The 20391-nt window shown below is 42.5% G+C and overlaps 2 protein-coding genes across 2 annotated transcripts in view; both read left to right on the top strand.

The window, feature by feature from the left end:
• The first annotated feature begins 3016 nt into the window (after nucleotides 1-3016).
• On the top strand, nucleotides 3017-12451 carry selenon (selenoprotein N). The gene is made up of 3 exons (NM_001077433.3): nucleotides 3017-3029; nucleotides 7161-10869; nucleotides 11095-12451. The coding sequence occupies exon 2, from the start codon at nucleotides 7161-7163 to the stop codon at nucleotides 8847-8849; it is 1689 nt and encodes a 562-aa protein (NP_001070901.1). The 5' UTR covers nucleotides 3017-3029; the 3' UTR covers nucleotides 8850-10869; nucleotides 11095-12451.
• Nucleotides 12452-18650: 6199 nt separating this feature from the next.
• mindy4 (MINDY lysine 48 deubiquitinase 4) overlaps nucleotides 18651-20391 on the top strand; it is a 64376-nt gene continuing 62635 nt past the window's right edge. Inside the window, exon 1 of the mRNA NM_001079472.1 lies at nucleotides 18651-18817. Within this exon, the coding sequence (NP_001072940.1) occupies nucleotides 18755-18817 (63 nt within the window). The 5' untranslated portion in view covers nucleotides 18651-18754. The remainder of the gene's footprint in view (nucleotides 18818-20391) is intronic.

Raw genomic sequence — 20391 nt, forward strand, 5'->3', positions numbered from 1 at the left:
CTTGTTCCTTTTATTGTCGTTAATTTTAATCTTTTTTAGCGTTCCTTTTCATCTCAGCCATAAAGCAGGGCAGGGCTGCTGCTTACAATGGGGGGATCAGATAGGATCTGTGCCACTGTGACAGAATGCTCTGTTATATAGATAGCTAGAATCTCAGCCATAAAGCAGGGCAGGACTGCTGCTTACAATGGGGGGATCAGATAGGATCTGTGCCACTGTGACAGAATGCTCTGTTATACAGATAGCTAGAATCTCAGCCATAAAGCAGGGCAGGACTGCTGCTTACAATGGGGGGGGGATCAGATAGGATCTGTGCCACTGTGACAGAATGCTCTGTTATACAGATAGCTAGAATCTCAGCCATAAAGCAGGGCAGGACTGCTGCTTACAATGGGGGGGGGATCAGATAGGATCTGTGCCACTGTGACAGAATGCTCTGTTATACAGATAGCTAGAATCTCAGCCATAAAGCAGGGCAGGACTGCTGCTTACAATGGGGGGATCAGATAGGATCTGTGCCACTGTGACAGAATGCTCTGTTATACAGATAGCTAGAATCTCAGCCATAAAGCAGGGCAGGACTGCTGCTTACAATGGGGGGATCAGATAGGATCTGTGCCACTGTGACAGAATGCTCTGTTATACAGATAGCTAGAATCTCAGCCATAAAGCAGGGCAGGACTGCTGCTTACAATGGGGGGGGGGATCAGATAGGATCTGTGCCACTGTGACAGAATGCTCTGTTATACAGATAGCTAGAATCTCAGCCATAAAGCAGGGCAGGACTGCTGCTTACAATGGGGGGATCAGATAGGATCTGTGCCACTGTGACAGAATGCTCTGTTATACAGATAGCTAGAATCTCAGCCATAAAGCAGGGCAGGACTGCTGCTTACAATGGGCGGGATCAGATAGGATCTGTGCCACTGTGACAGAATGCTCTGTTATATAGATAGCTAGAATCTCAGCCATAAAGCAGGGCAGGACTGCTGCTTACAATGGGGGGATCAGATAGGATCTGTGCCACTGTGACAGAATGCTCTGTTATACAGATAGCTAGAATCTCAGCCATAAAGCAGGGCAGGGCTGCTGCTTACAATTCATAGACCTGCCACTTTGGCTTCCTAAGGGAATAACAGGTCAGCGTACCTAGCCTCGCTGCAGGGCTGGGGAAGTTAACAGAGACAAGGTTTGGTTGAATGAAATCTCTCAGTTGCCATACAGGGCAAATAAAAGCCCTAAGTACTAATGTGTGTGTGCAAATATAGAGTTACTCCCCAGCAGGCAGAGAATACCATACTGATTGCACTCAGCAGCTGCCTGGGACTTCCTGAAGGCAGGGTGTGAAATAGCAAGCAGATGTTGGCCCTGCCATTACAATGAATGGGGAATTTACGGCCCATTAGTACATTAGGCAGTTCCCACATGGAATGTTCCCCCTGCAGCTCCCAGGGAAATGGTCTCTGAGTTTCACTATCCCTTAACTCACTATCTGCCATCTTGCTCTTGGACACATCAACACTTTCTGCTCTATTTGCCCTTTCTATTTCCCGCACAAATTTTTTTTAACCCCCTGGGGCAAATTGGAGTTAAAATGGAGGTTTAATTTGCACCTTCCTGTGAAACAGCTACAGGTTGGGTGTTATACACAGTATATATACACAGATGGTGGGACTTTTTGCTTAGAAGAGTCAACTCCCCTACCCTACCCCTCCCAGTAACCCTTTGTTTGCTCTTCATACCCCCCATATAGTCACTTGGATCTTATTATAACGTAGAGTGTAAGCTCTTTTGGGCAGGGCTCCCTTCACCTCCTGTATCGGTTACTGATTGCTTTATATGTTACTCCTTGTAGAGTGTAAGCTCTTTTGGGCAGGGCTCTCTTCCCCTCTTGTATCGGTTACTGATTGCTTTATATGTTACTCCTTGTAGAGTGTAAGCTCTTTTGGGCAGGGCTCTCTTCCCCTCCTGTATTGGTTACTGATTGCTTTATATGTTACTCCTTGTAGAGTGTAAGCTCTTTTGGGCAGGGCACTCTTCCCCTCTTGTATCGATTATTGATTGTTTTATATATATATCAGTCTGTATGTCCAGTATGTTGGCGCTTTATAAATAAATGTTAATAATAATAATATAACACACAGGGCCAGTTATGCTCCTGATTGGTCAGACACTGCCCATACACAGATGAGCAAATTGAACCAATTCCAGTGAATGGGCAATTCTCAATATTGTCTATGGCAGAGTATTTTCTGGCATTTGGTAGCTGCTACTAAGTAGCTCCGTGTGTCTTCACCCTTAGGGGTATATTTATCATGCTGTGTAAAAAGTTGAGTAAAGCATTACCAGTGATGTTGCCCAGGGCAACCAATCAGCAATGAGATCTCAACAGTTAGAAAACCAAAGCAAAGCATCTGATTGGCTGCTAGGAGCAACATCACCCGTAATGTTTTACTCCACTTTTTCCACAGCATAATAAATATACCCCAATTATTAGTGTTTTCAGTTGTCTTTACATTCACTAATACCTTTAACCCACTGGAAAATGTGAATGAAGGTGTATAGAAAAGCTGCGCATAGAAAAGCTGCTCAGAATAACTTTTTCTTTCATTATGAAAAAAAAAATAATGTTGGGGGTTTGTATGCCCTTTAATCCTAGGTGCAGTCACTTTTCCCTTCTCCAAACATCCCTTCAGAATAAATATCCAGAGGTGCAGCGCAGCACTGCAGGGGTTAAACAGCGGGAAGGGGGCAGAGCGGCTCAGGCATTGGGTTATACCATTGCACTGGTTAGAGGGGGGGGTGAAATCTATTTTTCTGTCGAGTGCGATTCTTTCTTTGCCCTACAACACCGGAAGATCTTATATTAGGTGGAAGCGGATGGTAAGGAGTATATAGGGGGCCGAGCTGTGGCTCCGGTGGGCAGATTTGGCGAGGGGGGGTTTATTGGGCTTTCCCTGTGGCAGATGGAAGGGCTGGTGTAGAGGCAGCGGAGCTCAGTGTGAGGGGAGCGGAGGAGGTGAGTAGCGGTGGGAGTGAGTGCTGCTCGGTGTGTAGTTGTGTCTGTATATACTTATGTTTATATTATGCTTCTCACTGTAGCACAGGCAGGGATCAGTATAATAATATTATATAAATACAGTTACATTCATGAGTAAGTGCTACAAGCCAAGAGGTCCCTGCCCTGATGGGCACCCATCCTCTGTAGTCACATGACTGTCCTGCTCTATCCCCCTGCAACTCCCTTTGGGGGGTCACTAGTGCCCATGCTGTGGGGTTCCTATCTTCTTGCTTTTGGACTACAACTCCCATGATCCTCTCTGACACAGCTGTAATCAGAGATGAGCCCCTTCCCATCCTGGAAGGTTTCATGCACCATGGGAGTTCACCTTTTGATCAATACACTTCTAAAAATCCCATAGGAATGAATAGAATGTGGGTGAGTTTCTATGTATTAAGCTCTAAACTACAATTTGGCTAAATGTGCCCCTGGGGGCGGGGCCAGAGTGCCACATGGGGCCCATTCAGTACAATGCAACTTGCACGTCTCCAGCTGTTCCCCCCACTAAAGCCGTTATACAATATTAAATTAAACATTTAGGTTAATTATATCTTAATAACAGCACTGGGTACATTGTATCGTTTTATTCTCTTGCTCCTGCCATTTCCATTCAACCTTCAGCGCAGGTCAGTGCTATTGATTGCGTGTCCTGCCCCCGGGGGCAAAAGCTCTGTCCCTGCACTGTGGGTTAGTACTGCACGGCTGAACTGCATTCTCTCCCGATACATGGAAATCCCCATTATGGGATTATATACCCTGCACTTTATTTTAATGCTCACTTACTTACTATATACTATGTATGCTTTCTTGTGTGTTTTAATGTATAAACCCATTCATTGTACAACTCTGCGGAATAATATTATTATTTATTAACATTTATTTATAAAGCGCCAACATATTCCGCAGCGCTGTATGTTGGTAATAGTTATTTGTAGTATTATGAACTGGAGAAGCATTAATGTGACCCTCTTGGTCTCCTGTCCCACTATTGTTCTGTCTATTCACGTATACAGTACATGTACAATAGAGTTCCCTGACCTATATAACTCAGCCTGCAGCCTTGTGCCTTTATATGGGCACAGAACCCCTCAGTGACTGCTAATATCCTTATCATTTACAGTAGGGGGTACATTATCCCTTATAATACATGAGTGATACTCAGAGTTCCCTGTATAACTCAGCCTGCAGCCTTGTGCCTTTATATGGGCACAGAACCCCTCAGTGACTGCTAATATCCTTATCATTTACAGTAGGGGGTACATTATCCCTTATAATACATGAGTGATACTCAGAGTTCCCTGTATAACTCAGCCTGCAGCCTTGTGCCTTTATATGGGCACAGAACCCCTCAGTGACTGCTAATATCCTTATCATTTACAGTAGGGGGTACATTATCCCTTATAATACATGAGTGATACTCAGAGTTCCCTGTATAACTCAGCCTGCAGCCTTGTGCCTTTATATGGGCACAGAACCCCTCAGTGACTGCTAATATCCTTATCATTTACAGTAGGGGGTACATTATCCCTTATAATACATGAGTGATACTCAGAGTTCCCTGTATAACTCAGCCTGCAGCCTTGTGCCTTTATATGGGCACAGAACCCCTCAGTGACTGCTAATATCCTTATCATTTACAGTAGGGGGTACATTATCCCTTATAATACATGAGTGATACTCAGAGTTCCCTGTATAACTCAGCCTGCAGCCTTGTGCCTTTATATGGGGGGCACAGAACCCCTCAGTGACTGCTAATATCCTTATCATTTACAGTAGGGGGTACATTATCCCTTATAATACATGAGAGCACCAAACATAATTCAGACAAGCAGTTTTGTTAACCTCTTACATGGGCCTTTAAGATTTAAGCTTGTTCAAGCTGGCCAATATGCCCTCCAGGTTTCCTGCTGAACTGTGCTTAGTACAGGGGAATCCCTATGTGCCATAGTTTTATGGTATCTCTCTGTACAGGCTATGGGCAAACTTAGGGGGCTGTTCCTGCTGAATTGTGCTTAGTACAGGGGAATCCCTATGTGCCATAGTTTTATGGTATCTCTCTGTACAGGCTATGGGCAAACTTAGGGGGCTGTTCCTGCTGAATTGTGCTTAGTACAGGGGAATCCCTATGTGCCATAGTTTTATGGTATCTCTCTGTACAGGCTATGAGCAAACTTAGGGCGCTGTTCCTGCTGAATTGTGCTTAGTACAGGGGAATCCCTATGTGCCATAGTTTTATGGTATCTCTCTGTACAGGCTATGGGCAAACTTAGGGGGCTGTTCCTGCTGAATTGTGCTTAGTACAGGGGAATCCCTATGTGCCATAGTTTTATGGTATCTCTCTGTACAGGCTATGAGCAAACTTAGGGGGCTGTTCCTGCTGAATTGTGCTTAGCACAAGGGAATCCCTATGTGCCATAGTTTTATGGTATCTCTCTGTACAGGCTATGAGCAAACTTAGGGGGCTGTTCCTGCTGAATTGTGCTTAGTACAGGGGAATCCCTATGCTGCCATAGTTTTATGGTATCTCTCTGTACAGGCTATGAGCAAACTTAGGGGGCTGTTCCTGCTGAATTGTGCTTAGTACAGGGGAATCCCTATGTGCCATAGTTTTATGGTATCTCTCTGTACAGGCTTAGGGGGCTGTTCCCATTAGATCATATTAACTACAATCTGCTGTAGAGGGGACATATGTACAGCCCCATTTGACTAGTCACAACCACAGTGATGTGAAGGGAGTTGCTTAGAATTCCATTTCCCTTATTATGCAGTAAAATGATCCCCGTATGTTGCCGTTCAGGCCCCCTGTCTGTTTGGCTTCCATCAATGAAGTCATTCTGTCCAGCCCGGCATTAGAGGATGGAAACTGACGTACCCATAGAAACGGTCATGCAAGCATGAAACTACAATTCCCAGCATCCTCCACTGACTCCCCTGGGAATGCTGGAGTTTGGAGTTGTGACCGAGGGCCACTTACTTCTATAGTGATTTTTAAACCAGCTGAACATTAGATTTCATTCCTCTGCTGCTTATTAGTGATCCGGCTGTCATTGCAGAGAGCTTGTTACCGGTCGGATAATCTCCCGAGAGATCCATATCCAGCGCGGTGCAATGGGATGAAAGGGGATCGGTTAATCATGCAAGAAATGGCTCTCGCTAAACTCCTTTAGAATATAAATCAGCTTGGCTTAGTCTCCCCTTTACCAGCAGCTCTTTACACGTTTCGCTTGGGCGGGTTTTAAATGTAACCGTAACTATTCAGCCGGCTGAGCTGCAAGTGTGGCCTTTAAAATATGGTTGCCTATGGGTTAAAGGACAACTAAAGCCGTAGCAATTAACTTAAAATGCTGTATTTTATATACTGTACTTACTGTACCATCCCAGAGATTCAGCAGCCCTATAACAGGAATAATCCAGGCCTTCAAAGTTGTCCCCAGAGCTTCCATCCTGGATCTGGTTAGGCCATTTATTGTGTGCCAGTGGCACTGCACGTGCTCAGTGGAGCCCAGGGTAAAGTGTTGAACAGACAGAAAGGGCCAAACCCTGTGTGTATCTGCTTTAAAGCACAAAAGGTCAGTGGATTTCCACATTAGTTATACCACAGAAGCAGTAGGGCTTGCATCCAGTCAAACAGAGGGATACTGGGAGTTGTCGTACAGGTTGTCTCTGAGAGGAAACTGCCAATGAGAGCTGCTTTGGCTTTGCCCTGTGCCCTATTGCCGTGTCAATGATGGGTCCTTTAGACCGATTTGGCAGGAGTGCATTGTGCGTGAGTCTGAGCTTTCAGAAGGAGCCAGCTCTACACATTAGAACTGCTTTCAGCTAACCTATTGTTTCTCCTACTCCCATGTAACTGGAGGAGTCCCAAGCCGGACTTGGATTTCTTACTATTGAGTGCTATTCTGATACCTACTGGGAGCTGCTATCTTGCTCCCTTCCCATTGTTCTGCTGATCGGCTGCTGGGGGTGAGGGGGGGGGGATATCACTCCAACTTGCAGCGCAGCAGTAAAGTGTGACTGAAGTTTATCAGGGCACAGGTCACATGGCTGTGGCACCCTGGGAAAGAATATTTTATCTTATTGGATTTTCCTTTTTTTACAGATGTCAGCAGATCTTCGAAAAAGAAAAAAAGACACCACTGCTGACAATGATGCCCCACAGGAAGCTCAGGCTGAAGAAGAGAACAAGAAAGAAAAGCCGAGCTCCTGCAGGTATAGATTCCTTTGGAAATTGCTGCTCGGGCTGCTGCTGATCGCTCTGCTTTTTGGGATTAAGATTCATAGAGATAATGAGCTGGTGAGGCAGCAGGAGGCAGCACTGAGGACATTAGGGGCAGAGGGCCTCTTCCTTTTCTCCTCGCTGGACACAGACAATGACATGCACATCAGCCCTGAAGAGTTTAAGCCAATTTCGGAGAAGCTGACCGGGATTTCCACCACCTCCGACTACGAAGAGGAAGAGCTGCTAGATCCAAATGGAGAGACCTTGTCCGTGGCTTCACGTTTCCAGCCTCTGCTCATGGAGACCATGACAAAGAGCAAAGACGGGTTCTTGGGTATCACTCACAGTGCTCTCTCTGGACTTAGGAACTGGACTACACCGGTGGTGCCCAATAATGTGTTTTATGCCGGACAGTTCAAGGCGTTCCTTCCACCCAAGAACAAGTTAGAGGTGGGCAATCCTTGGTGGATAATCCCTAGCGAGTTAAGCATATTTACAGGGTACCTGCCTAATAACAGAATTTATCCCCCGCCTCCCAAAGGGAAGGAGGTGATTATCCATAAACTTTTGTCCATGTTTCATCCGCGTCCTTTTATAAAAACACGGTTTGCCCCTCAAGGCTCCGTAGCGTGCATCCGAGCCATCAGCGATTTCTACTACGACATCGTTTTCCGGATTCACGCCGAGTTTCAGCTCAACGAACCTCCAAATTTTCCTTTCTGGTTCTCCCCCGGTCAGTTCACCGGCAATATTGTCATCTCCAAAGACGCCGCTCACGTCCGGCACTTTAAGCTTTTCGTCCCCAATAACCGCACCCTGAACGTGGACATGGAGTGGCTGTACGGCGCCAGCGAGAGCAGCAATATGGAGGTCGACATCGGTTACCTGCCGCAGATGGAAATCGAATCTTTAGGACCGTCCATCCCGTCCACGATCTACGACGAGAACGGGAATATCATGGAAAGCCGGAATGCAGAAGGAGAGGCTATAGAGTTTGTGTTTGAAGATATAAACTGGCAGTCGGAGATGACCTTTGAAGAAGCAGCCAGAAAACTCGAGGTCACCATGTACCCATTTAAAAGGGTTTCTTATTACCCTTTTCCAGAAGCTTTTGACCGTGCATTGGCAGAGAAGAAACTCGTGCATTCGGTTTTGCTCTGGGGGGCGCTGGACGACCAATCTTGCTGAGGTTCGGGGCGAACTCTCCGGGAGACCGTCCTAGAGAGTTTGCCCGTCCTTGCTTTGCTGAACGAGAGCTTCATTAGCACTTGGTCGTTAGTGAAGGAGCTCGAGGAGCTTCAGAGCAATAAAGACTCCTACGCAACGTTTGCTTCACTCCATTTGGAGAAGTACAACTTCCCGGTGGAGATGATGATCTGCCTTCCCAACGGAACCGTGGTTCATCACATCAACGCAAATTACTTCCTGGACATCACCTCTCTGAAGCCGGATGAAGTGGAGACCAACCTGTTTAGCTTCTCCGACGGCGTGGAGGATTTGTCCACCGTCACTTACATCAAGTTCCTAAAGGAAGGGCTAGAGAAGGCCAAACCATTCTTGCATTCTTAGATGATGGCACATTGAGTAGAAGCCCAGTTCTTGTTTATGAAGTGTTAATGAGCTGTATTTTGTATAGGGCGTCCATTTTCTGTAGGACCCATCTTTTTTTGGAGACCCTATGTGTTGGGTTAACTTACATATAATGTTCATGTGGCTGTGGCTGAAATATCCTTATTAAAGGTGAACTAAAACCCCAGAGAAATATTTGCAAAAGACCATAGCTTAGGTCTGCTATACTTCTCTACAGGGGTTGGTCACCTTTGAGTTAACTTTTAGTATGATGTAGAGAATAATATTCTTAGACAGTTTGCAATTGGTCTTTATTTTTTATTTATGGTTTCTTCAGCAACTTTTCAGTTTGGAATTTGAGTGGTTATCTTGTTGCTAGGGTTCACATGACTTTAGCAACCAGGGAGTGGTTTGAATGAGAGACTGGTATATGAATAAGAGAGGGACTGAAAAAGATAAGTAATAAAAAATAATAAAATTGTAGCTGCACAGAGCGATAGTTTGACTGCCGGGGTCAGTGACCCCCATTTGAAAGCTGCAAGGAGTTTGAAGAAGGCAGATAATTCAGAAACTATAAATAATAAAAGCTAATTGAACAATTGCTCAGAATTGGACATTCTATAATATACTAAAATTAACTAAAGGGGTAGTTCACCTTTTTATTTTTCTATTCAGGTCCTCTCCTGTTTAAATACCAGTCTCTCATTCAAGCCACTTTCTGGTAGCTAAGGTAATTTGAAACCTAGCAACCAGATAACTGCTGAAACTCCAAACTGGAGAGTTACTGAACAAAAAGTGAAATAACTAAAATGCACTATAAAAAAAAAAAAATGAAGACCGATTGCAATGTTCCATCCAACCATATATTGGCCAGAATTGGCGGGCCGCCATACATACATGTATAGTCCCCACATATGCTTATATGTACGTGTAACCTATGCCTGGTCGTGTTATCCACATGCAGTATTGCAGCTCTGTATATAAGATGCCTTTTTTGTATTTGGATTCTATATTTTTATACCGAGGCGGAGGGGAAGGAAATACTTGCTCAGTCCCTGGGCCGGCTGTACAGCATGAGGGTCTAATCTTTAAGTGTAAACGGGTCAGGCCTGAACTTTCTCGACAGTCGTGCGTTTGGGATGAGAAGATCAGCTCACCCCCTGCTTTCTTTATTTAGTTTTTTTTCCCCACAATGGTATTGAACCACACTTAGCCTTGATGCTAGGTTACAGTATTAGGGCAAGGGCGCACGAAGCCCATTGGCTGCTTCTCTCTGCGGGCGGTTTTTATAGACGCGGATCTACCTTATCCGCACACCCCTGTAGCTTCATTGACCGGCCCATGTCGGCCTGTGTGTACACAGAGCGGATATTGGCACAAAAATGAATATATTTGCGTTTTCTTTACTTTAGCCCCAAGCAGGCCAGCACTGGGTCTGTGACTGGCGCTATAGAGGTGTGCAAAAAAGGGCCTCTGTATCTTTAAAAAAACGCCTGCGGTGAATCCGCTTAGTGTGCGCTTGTCCTTTAATGTTCCCTTTGGGGACACTGCACCATGTGGGTTTATAGAACCAGTAAGTAATGGCCTTAATTTGTAGCCTACTCACAGAGGCCTCTTTATAAAGGCATCTGAAATATTTATGCTTTATAAAGCATGAATTGTATCCCAATCACAGAAATAATCACATTACAAGGCGATAAGGGGTGTATTTATTCAGGGAATAATGTACCCTCTGATAAAAAATATAAGGATAATAGTAGCAACCCAAAAAATTGCATAAACATTAAGGCAAGAGACTGAAGTACAGGTATGGGATCCATTATCCGGAAACCCAATATCCAGAAAGCTCCAAATTACAGAAAGCCTGTCTCCCATAGACTCCATTTTAATCAAATAATTCAGATTTTTAAAATTGATTTCCTTTTTCTCTGTAATAATAAAACAGTACCTGTACTTGATCCCAACTAAGATATAATTACCCCTTATTGGGGCAGAACAGCCCTATTGGGTTTATTTAATGGTTAAATGATTCCCTTTTCTCTGTAATAATAAAACAGTACCTGTACTTGATCCCAACTAAGATATAATTACCCCTTATTGGGGGCAGAACAGCCCTATTGGGTTTATTTAATGGTTAAATGATTCCCTTTTCTCTGTAATAATAAAACAGTACCTGTACTTGATCCCAACTAAGATATAATTACCCCTTATTGGGGCAGAACAGCCCTATTGGGTTTATTTAATGGTTAAATGATTCCCTTTTCTCTGTAATAATAAAACAGTACCTGTACTTGATCCCAACTAAGATATAATTACCCCTTATTGGGGGCAGAACAGCCCTATTGGGTTTATTTAATGGTTAAATGATTCCCTTTTCTCTGTAATAATAAAACAGTACCTGTACTTGATCCCAACTAAGATATAATTACCCCTTATTGGGGCAGAACAGCCCTATTGGGTTTATTTAATGGTTAAATGATTCCTTTTCTTTGTAATAATAAAACAGTACCTGTACTTGATCCCAACTAAGATATAATTACCCCTTATTGGGAGCAGAACAGCCCTATTGGGTTTAATTAAAGTTTATAAGGTATGGAGATCCAAATTATGGAAAGACCCCTTATCTGGAATACCCTTGGTCCCGAGCATTCTGGATAACGGGTCCTATACCTGTACTATTATAACGGTCATGGTGACTTCTAATATCCATATTTTTTTATATAAATATATATAATACACAAGAGCCATAAATAGCCTGGAAATTCTATCCTTATAATATACAGTTGGGCCATTTCCCTATAGGGCCAAAGTGTAAATTATATCCTTATAAATGGTGCTTAGTGATGTCATTTCTGTCACATGACTCGCTAAAACTTCTATATTATAATAGAGTACCTCCTGGGATTAGAAGTCACCTCGGAGTTTTATCATTACTGTACTTTTACGGGATACAAATTCCAATCCAAAGTCTTACTGGTTCTTTAAACAGCACGGTTACAATATTTACTGCACTGACGCGTTTTATAGGATGCGTTTTTTTGTTTGTAAGATGGTTATTTTGATACTCTCTGCATGTTTACTGCATAATATTCACATTCGTTGGCCAAAGAGTTGGACGGCCAAGGGAGCGGAGCGCCAGAACTTTTATTTTTTTTTTAAATATATGAATTATATTTGTATTTTTGTATCACGGCAGGAAGGATGCGTTATCTTCTATTTCCAGGGGTTCCCTATTCTCCATGAAGGTCTGATCTTAAAGTTACCCCCGATAATGGACCAGACCTGAGCCCACCGAATAGCTAAACTCTGCGCAATAAGAAATGGCTCCATCCTCTCTGCCTAAAATAAATGTTTTTTTTTTCCCAACCACACAGTAAATGCCGCTCCCAGCGTTCCTCTCAGGATTTATGCATTGTCTGGTTTTTTTGTACTGTTAAGTGTTGAAATTAAAGAAAATGTGTCATTGGCCTCTGGTGTTGATTCTGTGCCAAATGTATGTGCAAATGGAATATTTCTGCAGTTTTAAAGGGAAACTATACCCCCCAAACGATATAGGTCTCTATAAAAATATATCACATAAACAGCTCATATGTAAAACCCTGCTTTATCTAAATAAACCATTTTCATATAAATATACTTTAGCAGTATGTGCCATTGGGTAATCCTAAATAGGAAACTGCCATTTTAGGTACTAAGGGCCGCCCCCTGGGATCATAGGAGTCACAGTGCACACAAACAAGCCAAGGCACACATACATGCTAGGCCCCATCAGCCAATGAATGGGCAGAGTTCTGCCTTTTGCTCCCACACTACTTCCTGTTACAGTTAGAGCTCCATCACTTCCTGTCAGCTGATCTCTGAGGGAGCACACAGCCCATCACTAAATGGCGGCTCAAGGGAAAGGACGTAAAAGGGCAATATTTACTGATATATATATTCCAGTTTGGGGAGATTCTTTAATAGGCCACTAAACATAATATAAACTGTCTGTTGGTTACGTATTCATTCTGGGGGTGTAGTTTTCCTTTAATGCAAAAGGCTTTGCAAGAGTAACCTATTGTAACCAGTCGCTAGGTAGCATTTAGCAGTCTGCTGAAACAGAAATCTGATTGGTTACTAGACTTGAAGCCAAAGTTATATCTGTAATTATACTGCCACGTATGTTACCTGCCTGCCATATAAATAAGGTGGGTATCTCCTCGACCAAAATGTGTTTTTTTTTGTAGTAATATCAAAATTTCACCCACTTTGGTAACTATTATACACTTTATGTGACAAAAAGTCACATGGTTTTAAGGATTCAGATTCAGTTTAGCCAGGAGTGTGGATTCATGTGAATCCGAATCCAAATTGCCAGCCATGAGTAGGGATTTAAATGGGTAATTCACCTTTAAATTAACTCTTACTATAACATACACATTGATATTCAGAGACAATTTGCAATTGATCTTCATTTTTTTTTTGTGGTTTTTCAGTTATTTAGCTTTTTTTTCAGCTGCTCTCTCCATTTTGGAATTTCAGCAGCTATCTGGTCGCTATGGTCTTGTCTACCTTAGAAACCGAACAGTGATTTGAATGAGAGACTGGAATATGGATAGGTGATGGACTTGCATAAGAAAATGAAGAATAAAAAGTAACAATAATAGTACGTTTGTAAGCTCACACAGCAATTGCTTTTTGGTTTCGGGGTCAGTGACCCCCATTTAAAAGTTGGAAAGATGCAGCACTAGTTAAAGGAGACATATTGGATAAATGAAAAACCCCTAACCCTGTAGGCAATTATGAATAATATACGGTGCTGGTTTCACTTTGGGCTAAACATTAACCCTATCTGTAACAATGGCCCCTTTATTGGAGCTCCCTATAGATCCTCTCAGGTCACTGTCTCAAATGAGGGGTGGGCGTGTCCTAACGGTCCCTGCCAGAAGCACAGTAGGAGGGGGAGAGCCAATCACAGCCCTGCACTCACACAAGCACAGACAGGCTTCAGTTCCCTATCAGGTCAGCCTAGCTGCTGATTGGTTCCTATCCTACAGTGCCGCCGCCCCCCTGCACAGCCTGGGGGTCACTGCCAAAAAACTATTGCCCTGTGAGACTACTGTTTTATTGTTATTCTTACTTTTCATTGCTCATCTTTCTATTTAGGCCCTCCCCTATTCATATCTCTCTCTTTCAGCCACTGCCTGGTTGCTAGGTCAAATTGGACCCTAGCAACCAGAAAGCGGCTGAAATTCCAAACTGGAGAAGTGCTAAACAAAAAAGTTAAATAAAAGCTAAATAATAAAGACCAATTGCAAATGATCTCAGAATAGCACAACCCTTTTAATACCCAAGGGGTCACAAACATTTCCCTGCGACTGTATGGGTTTAGAACTGGAGTATAATTCCCAGCATGCTCAGCGAGCCGGTGAAAGGTCGGGAGAAATTGTAATAGAAAAGCCTCTTAACTGGAAACAAACGTTTCACTTTTTTTTTTACGATTAAATAATATTGATTTACAGTCTGGTGCTGAAATGGCTCTTGGCACGGCGCTGGTATTAACAGCCGTATCTTAGATTATGGTTTCTCCTCCTCGGGGGCCAAGGGATATTAGTCCAATTACAGAGTGTTTAATGAGTGTTCTGTTTTATTATTGATATATTAAAAGTGTATTTACAGCGGCGAGTGCCCTGAAAGCGGGCAATAAATCAGCGCGTGATGATGTGGGCATTAACTGCAGAGGTTAATCCTCTAAAGATTAAACAGTTTCTGAAACCCATACAGAATTGATAATCCATCTCTGGAAGTGGATTCGCGCAGTTTGGCCATTTCCTTATTGTTTCTGATTCGGCCGGACCCACAGCAGCGCAAGGATCTGAGAAGTGGCTCTAGGGACCAACTGATCCAACTTGATTGGGTAGGCAGAATGCTAGTTTAGGGAATGGCCCCCAATGATTATTGGCAATTCCAGTCGCTCTAGATTTACTTATACAGGTATGGGGCCTGTTATCCAGAATGCTCGGGACCTGGGGTTTTCCCGATAAGGGATCTTTCTGTCATTTGGAACTCCATAACTTAAGTCTGCTAAAAATCATTTAAATATTATAGGGGGTAATTATATCTTAGTTGGGATCAAGTACAGGTACTGTTTTATTATTACAGAGAAAAGGGAATCATTTAACCATTAAATAAACCCAATAGGGCTGTTCTGCCCCAATAAGGGGTAATTATATCTTAGTTGGGATCAAGTACAGGTACTGTTTTATTATTACAGAGAAAAGGGAATCATTTAACCATTAAATAAACCCAATAGGGCTGTTCTGCCCCCAATAAGGGGTAATTATATCTTAGTTGGGATCAAGTACAGGTACTGTTTTATTATTACAGAGAAAAGGGAATCATTTAACCATTAAATAAACCCAATAGGGCTGTTCTGCCCCCAATAAGGGGTAATTATATCTTAGTTGGGATCAAGTACAGGTACTGTTTTATTATTACAGAGAAAAGGGAATCATTTAACCATTAAATAAACCCAATAGGGCTGTTCTGCCCCAATAAGGGGTAATTATATCTTAGTTGGGATCAAGTACAGGTACTGTTTTATTATTACAGAGAAAAGGGAATCATTTAACCATTAAATAAACCCAATAGGGCTGTTCTGCCCCAATAAGGGGTAATTATATCTTAGTTGGGATCAAGTACAGGTACTGTTTTATTATTACAGAGAAAAGGGAATCATTTAACCATTAAATAAACCCAATAGGGCTGTTCTGCCCCAATAAGGGGTAATTATATCTTAGTTGGGATCAAGTACAGGTACTGTTTTATTATTACAGAGAAAAGGGAATCATTTAACCATTAAATAAACCCAATAGGGCTGTTCTGCCCCCAATAAGGGGTAATTATATCTTAGTTGGGATCAAGTACAGGTACTGTTTTATTATTACAGAGAAAAGGGAATCATTTAACCATTAAATAAACCCAATAGGACTGTTCTGCCCCAATAAGGGGTAATTATATCTTAGTTGGGATCAAGTACAGGTACTTTTTTATTATTACAGAGAAAAGGGAATCATTTAACCAGGAAATAAACCCAATAGGGCTGTTCTGCCCCAATAAGGGGTAATTATATCTTAGTTGGGATCAAGTACAGGTACTGTTTTATTATTACAGAGAAATCTTATAATCTATGGGAGATGGCCTTTCCCTAATTCGGAACTTTCTGGATAAGGGATCTCATACCTGTACAAGGCCCCCATTTCCGTTAAAGGTGAACTCTGGCTTTCAAACCAAAATTTGTTAAAGACAAATTATCCCCAAATTATCAATCACTGTAATCTGTTCCTTCAAACAGTAGGAATAAATCCCATGTTTATATGCTGAAATTCAGATGCAAAACTGTTCTACTCTTTCTGCATCATTGGAAATCCTGGCAGGGGAGGAGGGACTAAAACACTGATGTTACAGATTGTAACAACTTCCCCACATCTTACAGACAGCATGCAGGAACTACATCACCCACAATGCATTGCACTGGGATGTTCCTTTCCTTATTGACCCCACGTTTGCAGCATGGAATTTTGGGATTGGGAGGATGCAGGCTGAGGACAGTTTGTAAGGATATTAAAAATTCAGTGTCACCGACCCAGACCCAGTCCCTAACTGCCATCTCCTGTTGCTCTGCCACTGCCCTCCCCAGATCATGGCAAAAATAATTAAATAACTGTTGGGGCTGGCAACAGGTGAGCAGGCCAGGCAGTGGATGCCCCACAGGGGGTGTGGGGGCCCGGGTGGGCCTTGCACACCCAATCCAACCCTTCCTGTTTGTACTGATGTGCGTTCAGAACTGCATTTTATTGATGTGCATCAATAGAACAGAGATTTATTTTACATTCACAATACTGTACATTACATATTGCATATAGATTCAAAATGGGGGTCACCGGCATCCCAAAAACTACTTCTCTGTGAGGCTACAATTTATTACTTTTTATAGCCTATATTTCTGTTCAGGCATCTCCTATTCATCTCCCAGTGTCTCATTCACACCATTGCCTGGTTGCTAAGGTAAATTGGATCCTAGCACCCAGACAACTGCTGAACAAAAACTAAATAATTCAGTATCTGTGAGACAACTTGTCTCAGAATCTGTCGGCATTATACTAAAAGCTGAAGGTGCATGTAAGGAGAGAACTTAGACGACACTTATATAAAAGTTTGAGCCACTATGTTGGACAATATCCCCGGACGAATAACTGTTGGATTACAGATTAATAAAAATAAAGGGGAACCTACCTGAATAATTGAAATGTTAATGTGGAAGGCAGGATACTGTTACAGGCTGAGGTAGGGAAAGAGATTCATTATAGTAACTGAAGCTGCTCATATAAAGGCAGGTTCAGCTGTGGGCAAAGCCAATGGCATTTAGCAACACATATAGGGGCCCATTCACTAAAGTCCGAATTTTTTGGGCTTAAAATCACGATAATTTCTTATGTTCTAAAATGTCCGAAAGTCACTAAATTTTTGGATCCAAACATTCGTAAACGGCGCGAAGACCTTTCTGGCTTTGAAGCCTTCAATGTCTGGTTTTGGAAGCCTTCTATAGGACTCAATGGCACTGTACTGTACAAATCCAACCTGGCCAAAAGAGAGTCACGATACAAAAGCTTGAATGAATAACGAAATGGTCACAGTCATTGTGAAAAATACAACTTTTTCATGGAAGTTAATGAAAACCATGAAAAATTTTAACGAAATGATCGTGGACTTTACAAAATGGTCGATCAGTTAGAAAAAATATGATTTTATCTCATAAATACTAATTCAAGGTTTAGTAAATGGGCCCCATAGATATTGAAATTGCCCAGAAAGGGACCAAATCATTGTTATCGGGACTTAGGCTGTTTTTGAGCCTGGCTGTGGGGCGGAAAAAGCAAACTGGTCAGGGTAGTTACACATGTGGGTAACTTTTTTTCTGGTGGTTTTAACTTAACTTGCCCTTTAAAAAACAAGGAGGGAAGAAACTAATTTGGGCTGGGGTACAGGGCCGCCATCAGAAACTTTTGGGCCCCACACAAGTCATTTTTATGAGGCCCCCCATGAACACAAGCCGCAGTACCAAAATAGTGGCCACACCCCTTGTGCGTGCAATATAAACAGTTGATGTTTTACTATACTAAGAAGCTCATATAGTTACAATGAATAATAAAGTGTTAATAAGTCAGTCAGTTCATTGGGGGCAGTGAGATTTACATTAAGTTCTTTAATCAATTGTTGGTCAGTGGAGTTTGTCTCTGCAAAGCCTCTCTGGCATTGTCTTTTGCTTCTTACGCAAGTTACTTAAGTCCAAGGCATGTTACATAGCTTTCTAAGTAGTTTTTGCGCAAGTTCCGTAAATATCGTAAGTTTCGGCGTCACTTTAGCCGTAACTTACGCAAATTGCGTAACCTTCGCAACGGCACCAAAACCCCCTTAGAAAGATTTTTTTTTTTTTATAGGGCCCGGTACAGTTGTAACCCCCCTAATGGCGGCCCTGCTGGGGTAAGAAGACATAATCAGAAGTAAGAGGATATAAGGAAACAAGGGGAAAATGATTAAATATTTCCAGAAACAAGAAGTTTTCCACACCAGCGCTCAACTCCCATAACCCCCTGCGCCTCCCTCACAACATTCCCTTCCAGCGCTCAACTCCCATAACCCCCTGCGCCTCCCTCACAACATTCCCTTCCAGTGCTAAACTCCCAAGATTCCTTGCGCTTCCCCCACCGTCACATGACCGGAAGAATTCGCCGTTGCTATGGTACCCGCGTTCCCTGGTAACCGGCCTGGCCTAAACATCTATCCGCAAGTCCATTGGCGGCTGGGTAGCAACTTGGCCCCGGGCAGGCAGGGGAGGAGTGAGAGGGAAGCCATTGCCCCTATAGATGGAGATCTGCTATGTACAGGAGGTTGCCTCTTCTCTGGTCAGGGAGTTCCTCAGTAGGAAGGTGGGTCCCTGCTCGGCCGACATAGCGGCAGCTGCGTATTTATTTGCAATTGATACTGTAATGTGGGAAGCGGGAATAATAGTGTGTGCGCTGGGTATATATGTGTGTTACTGCGCATGCGCGGAACCGCTGGGTCTGCATTACACAGTCCTGTCCTAAAGAGCTTACAATCTGTTTAAAAAATAAAGAGCAGAGAGGAACACAACCCATCAAAATAGGATAGCTGCCGGGGGCCAGGTAAAAAAAAAAAGTATGTAGAGAGAAAGAGATTACAGGTATGGGACCTGTTATCCAGAATGCTGGGGTTTTCTGGATAAGGGATCTTTCCGTAACTAGTCTAGTCTAGAGATAGTCTACTAAAAATTATTTACTGAATAAACCCAATAGGGCTGTTCTGCCCCCAATAAGGTGTAATTATATCTTAGTTGGGATCAAGTACAGGTACTGTTTTATTATTACAGAGAAAAGGGAATCATTTAACCATGAAATAAACCCAATAGGGCTGTTCTGCCCCCAATAAGGGGTAATTATATCTTAGTTGGGATCAAGTACAGGTACTGTTTTATTATTACAGAGAAAAGGGAATCATTTAACCATTAAATAAACCCAATAGGGCTGTTCTGCCCCAATAAGGGGTAATTATATCTTAGTTGGGATCAAGTACAGGTACTGTTTTATTATTACAGAGAAAAGGGAATCATTTAACCATTAAATAAACCCAATAGGGCTGTTCTGCCCCCAATAAGGGGTAATTATATCTTAGTTGGGATCAAGTACAGGTACTGTTTTATTATTACAGAGAAAAGGGAATCATTTAACCATTAAATAAACCCAATAGGGCTGTTCTGCCCCCAATAAGGGGTAATTATATCTTAGTTGGGATCAAGTACAGGTACTGTTTTATTATTACAGAGAAAAGGGAATCATTTAACCATGAAATAAACCCAATAGGGCTGTTCTGCCCCAATAAGGGGTAATTATATCTTAGTTGGGATCAAGTACAGGTACTGTTTTATTATTACAGAGAAAAGGGAATCATTTAACCATTAAATAAACCCAATAGGGCTGTTCTGCCCCCAATAAGGGGTAATTATATCTTAGTTGGGATCAAGTACAGGTACTGTTTTATTATTACAGAGAAAAGGGAATCATTTAACCATGAAATAAACCCAATAGGGCTGTTCTGCCCCAATAAGGGGTAATTATATCTTAGTTGGGATCAAGTACAGGTACTGTTTTATTATTACAGAGAATAGGGAATCATTTAACCATGAAATAAACCCAATAGGGCTGTTCTGCCCCAATAAGGGGTAATTATATCTTAGTTGGGATCAAGTACAGGTACTGTTTTATTTTACAGAGAAAAGGGAATCCTATATAACTATATATAGTTATGGTTAGACCGTTACTTGTTTAAAGCTATACACACATACAGGGCAGGACTTTTCAGTTCAATATTCGACAGGGGCACCCGGGGGGAGGGGTGATTATTGCCAATTTGGCACCATAATTAATTAAGTGATAATACCACAACAAATCCAAACGCAAAAATACACCATCTTAAAGCTGTTGAG

Source organism: Xenopus tropicalis, chromosome 6 (genome assembly GCF_000004195.4).
Source record: "Xenopus tropicalis strain Nigerian chromosome 6, UCB_Xtro_10.0, whole genome shotgun sequence".
Classification (NCBI taxonomy): domain Eukaryota; kingdom Metazoa; phylum Chordata; class Amphibia; order Anura; family Pipidae; genus Xenopus; species Xenopus tropicalis.